At 47.4% G+C, this 4,780-nt stretch overlaps 1 protein-coding gene across 1 annotated transcript in view; it reads left to right on the top strand.

The window, feature by feature from the left end:
- The first annotated feature begins 1,024 nt into the window (after nt 1–1,024).
- Nucleotides 1,025–4,780, top strand: part of LOC109515636 (solute carrier family 22 member 4-like) — a 6,883-nt gene continuing 3,127 nt past the window's right edge. Inside the window, exons 1-8 of the mRNA XM_019869545.1 lie at nt 1,025–1,059; nt 1,647–1,883; nt 2,232–2,414; nt 2,761–2,864; nt 2,959–3,113; nt 3,570–3,741; nt 4,019–4,144; nt 4,471–4,551. Coding sequence (XP_019725104.1) covers nt 1,030–1,059; nt 1,647–1,883; nt 2,232–2,414; nt 2,761–2,864; nt 2,959–3,113; nt 3,570–3,741; nt 4,019–4,144; nt 4,471–4,551 — 1,088 coding nt within the window. The 5' untranslated portion in view covers nt 1,025–1,029. The remainder of the gene's footprint in view (nt 1,060–1,646; nt 1,884–2,231; nt 2,415–2,760; nt 2,865–2,958; nt 3,114–3,569; nt 3,742–4,018; nt 4,145–4,470; nt 4,552–4,780) is intronic.

Here is a 4,780-nt window from a genome sequence, read left to right as displayed (position 1 = left end):
ATTTTGGAGAGTCCACTTCCGGGGGCCTTCTGTCTCTCTTCCCTTTCATTATCAGGCTGAGCCGAGGGTGCTCCCACACCTGCGGCTGATCAGTCATACCTGCGTTTCAGAGTTCTGCTGAGAGTTCTGCAAGCGGGTGCCTGATGATTCATGCGTTGTGAGTGGTATCTTGTCCATTTCTAGTCCAGGTGCTTGCCGTTTTTCTACTTTCTGCGTACTCAATTGTTGTTGTTCGTCTTTTTCCAGTGTCTACCTCTCTGCCCAGCCTGGCTTCGTGTTTTCCTTCATGGACCACTTGACCCTGCACCTATCGGCACTTCCACTTCAATTTTCCGTCCTTGTAGGAAATCTTGAACCCACCTGTAAAGTTCACCTCTGACCCCTCATTTATAAAATGTATTTTTAAATAAAAGGAATTATCTCCTAGAGCAGGTGTAGGGAACCTATGGCTCTGCGAGCCATACATGGCTCTTTTGATGATTGCATCTGGCTCACAGATAAAACAAAATATTCTGGCTTGTTTAATCCATCCATCGATTATTTTTACTGCTCATTTCCTGTTCAGGGCTGTAGTTGGCTCGAGGAGCAATTTTGATTGGATAATACTGGCTACGTTGGCCGTTGTTGCGGAAACGGGTGAACGCCCCCTTTTTGAATCAACCCGCTCGGCCATTAGCTCAAAGCTAATCCTAAACGAATAAAATGGCGAAAAGAAAAAAAAATGACGAGTATGGTCGACTTAAGGACGAATGGACCGAAGGATTCGCCTTTGTGGAGAGAACAGGTTGATTTGCAATGACAAAATACCATCGATGAAACGGTCCGATGGAAAAGCGGCACTTGGGCACGAGCTATCAAGTCAAGTGAAACTTTGTCAAATGCTACGTGCGCATCAAAATACCCTGCGAGAGACAGCAGAAGGGAAGCGTGCAAGCAACTGACCACGGTGCCAGCGAGACAGCAGAAACTCCGCGTATGGACCCGCAAAATGACTATAATTCCGCTAGCTTTGCTGGATTTTTAGCAACAATGAGGAACGGAAAACCATTCACATTAATGGTGAATATTATCACTATATATATATATTTATGTGTGGCTCTCACTGAAATACATTTCCAAATATTTTGCTTTTATGGGTCTCTTAGTCAAAAAGGTTCCCGACCCGTCCTAGAGGCAGTGGAAGAATATTTGGGAAAACAAAATTTTAAATTCAGTACATGTCACTTGGATGGGTTACCGCGTATTCATGCAACCGATAAGAAACATGCTCAGATCGGCACCTTTCAATACAATAAAGAACAGGAAAGCGTGAGATTAAAAAAAAACAAGGCATGCCAAAAATGGGGGTGGGTGGGGATGGCCCTGTTGCTTCCGCTGCCTCTCCTTCCCCCGCGACACCTGAAGGGGGTTTTAAAGTGCGAGCCAAGATACATTCGTGGTATGTGGACTTTAAACCTGTTGGCTGTGACAATAAAAATCAGTCCCCTCATCTGTTCTGAACGAAGGAGGCAGAGGCGGATCTTTCAGGTGGGTCGTCAGGGATAGGTAACTAGTCCAGGCCCGTTCACAATTCTTGCAACAGTTTAAAGTGCCATGATTGTTATCTCGCCATTATTGTACACATCTTCAGCTCTGCCTTTGGATAATTACCCACCAGCCCCCACCCCTTCCCGAAGATGTGGGACTATGATGACAGCGTGGCCTTCCTGGGAACATGGGGTCGCTTCCAGCTCTTGGTTTTTTTTCTGCTCTGCTCCACTGCCTTGCCAAATGGTACGGGCTCCTTCTCGCTGGTCTTCGTAACGGACACGCCCCAGCACCGATGCCGGATCCCTGAAGCCAACCTCAGCCAGGAGTGGCGGCAGGCAGCGATCCCACTGGAGGTACACCACTGTGCATTGTCATCTCTCAGCATTAAAGAAACTAAAGGGGGGAAAAAAAGGATGTAGTCCGCCAGAAGTCAGCTGGGATCGGCTCCAGCAGCCCCTGTTTTTTTTCCCGCACCCCCCTGTGATCTCCCCCCCCCCCCCCCCATTTGCATTTCAGGATTCAAAATCTCTTATATGACTCCTCCTGATCTCACAGTATTTTTCCAGATGTTGTTTCGAAGAGAAAAATGTCCATTATCCATTTTTCACAAGTCAAATTGCATGTGTGAATGCTCACCCCTCGGTACTCACAAAAAAAAAAAAAAAAAATGTCTTGTGGTCTTTATGTGTGTATCTCTCGAGGTAGTGGACGGGGAGCTGCAGGCAAGCCGCTGTCGCCGCTACAGGTTGGACGTGCTCCGCAACCTCTCAGCCGGCGGGCTGCTGCCGGGCCGCGACGTCAACGTGAGTAGTCTGGAGCAGGAGGACTGTGCAGACGGCTGGGTCTACAGCACCGAGGTCTACCACTCCACTGTGGTCTCTCAGGTCAGTTTTTCATCCAGAAGGCCCCCCCCTCGTCAAAATCTACTTGAAATATGAAAGGATCAAAACTATCTTTTTCCAGCTTTTGTAGTTCATCATCTCACATTTCTGGGTTCCTGCTTTCCACAAACCAATGTTGCATACAAAGTGGTACACGTGGAAATGGAAAAAAAATGTTAATACGTTACAAAATCATGTACAGATTAAACAAGGTTTTAGGATTTTTTTTTTTTTTTAAAGGCCATATCGCCATGTTCTACATTCCACCATCAAAGTGACGGGGGTGCGGGAAGTTCCTGATGACTTGAAGAAGTTGACAAAAGTGACACTGTCAATCATGCACTTCCAGTTCGACTTGGTGTGCACTCAGCGTTGGAAGCAACCCTTGACTGCCACCATTTTTTTCTTGGGGGTCCTGGTGGGATCCTTTTTCTCCGGAGTGCTTGCTGACAGGTACCTGCTGGTGGATCAAGAATTCACAGGAACTCTGTACAAGGTGATGGTTTGCGATTGAGTTTTTTTTTTTTTTTTTTTTTTTTCTTTCAAGGTTTGGCCGAAAACCGGTGCTGTTCGCCACCATCATAATTCAGGCTGTGTTCTCAGTGGCACAGATTGCAGCTCCGTCCTGGGAGGTGTTCTGCTTTCTTCTCTTCTGCAACGGCCTTGGCAATATCTCCAACTACGTGTCCTGCTACGTGCTGGGTATGTTTTCTTTCCAGTGCAACATGAAGATACTTGCACTTCACACAAGCAGAGCTGTTTTGAAGTCAATTCTCTGAGCGACAGAAAGCCAATGACAGAGACCTGAGCTTTTGGCTCCTATGGCAGTATTTTCCAGCACTTGAGCGGCAGTATACTGGAAGTACTGCAGCTCAAAAAAGGAGTCCAGTGGAAGCCAAAGACATGAGGCCCAATATTTTTTTTTCCAAAAGCAGTGATTTAACAACATGTGGTAGAAGCTTTTGTCTGAGCCCATTGAGCTAAGGTGGCCTTGCCTCACCAAGATGACTCAAAAACAGCCATTTTTTATTTTGAGGAAAATGTATTACTTTGTTCATCAAAGGTTGACTTTTTCACTTAAAACTCCCAACATTTTCCCCCCAAAATGCTTGAGGATCCGGACTGCCTGCCACACTCAAGTTGTTTTTGCCGTTGCAGGCACAGAAATCCTCACAGGCAACGCTCGCGTGTTTTACTCTTCGATGGGGGTGTGTCTGGGCTTCGCCTTTGGCTACATGACGTTGCCGCTCTTCGCCTACTTTCTGCGGAGCTGGAAGACGCTGCTACTAGCCATTGGGCTTCCCGGCCTCTTCTACATCCCCATGTGGTGGTAGGCACACAAAAAAAAAAAGATGTCACGGGGACAATATTGACCTGCTTGCTGTCTCGGTTTTTATGAAACTCCAGAGGTGGCAATAGTACCGACACCACGAGGAAAGCCTTTTGAGCATTTACTGATCCCATTGATGTCCATTAGGTCTATCTTGAGTGGATATAAAAAGTCTACACACCCCTGCTCAAATGCCAGATTTGTGTGAATAAAAAAAATGAAACTGGTATTGAACAAACTAGTTATTTATTGTGCTTCCCTCCCCTGAATGCGACAGGATCCTCCCAGAGTCGCCCATGTGGCTGCTGTCTCAAGGCCGAGTGACAGAAGCCGAGGCCATCGTGAGAAAAGCCGCCATCATGAACCGAGTGGTTGCACCGGAGAAGATCTTCAGCAGTGTCAAGTTGCATGCAAGTTAGACTTTTGTGTCACTGTGCTCACTGGACACTTTATTAGCGACATATGCGCCCCACCCCCCCCCTCCCACACTCCCAAATAATAAAACAGCTGAGCATTTGAAAGATGCTAGTGGAAAGCGGGAGCGTTGCCACGAGCCGACCAGCTTAGAGCTAACAGCTACTTTGGCACATCAAGTTAAACGACTGGATAAAGAGCAGCATTGACAAAAAAAAAACTGTGCTAAATCTAAAAATGGTAACATCAAATTGCAGAGTTGCTGGGGGCTATTCAGGCTAACACCCGTTGTACTTTGTAGACGGATGAGGAGAGGCCAGTAAAGTCCTCCGCTGTTTTGGAGCTGGTGAAGAAAAGACGCCTCGCTATTACGCTCATCCTTCTCTGCTGGGTGTGGTGAGTTCACACGTATCAAACGAGTAGGACCATTACAACCCTGTTTTGAGAGCAAACTGGCTTGTCGGCAGGTTCTCGCTGAGCGTCTGCTACTTCGGCCTGTCCCTGAACACGTCGCAGCTGCACTCGGATCCGTACATCAGCTGCTTCCTGTCTGCCGTGGTGGAGGTTCCGGCGTACCTGAGCTGCAGTTTGGCCATACGATACCTGCCGCGGGGCATGGCCGTAC

The sequence above is a fragment of the Hippocampus comes genome, unplaced genomic scaffold (genome assembly GCF_001891065.2).
Source record: "Hippocampus comes isolate QL1 unplaced genomic scaffold, H_comes_QL1_v1.1 scaffold109, whole genome shotgun sequence".
NCBI classification, from domain to species: domain Eukaryota; kingdom Metazoa; phylum Chordata; class Actinopteri; order Syngnathiformes; family Syngnathidae; genus Hippocampus; species Hippocampus comes.
Note: the sequence above shows the minus strand (reverse complement) of the source record. Positions and strands in the feature narration are given on the sequence as shown.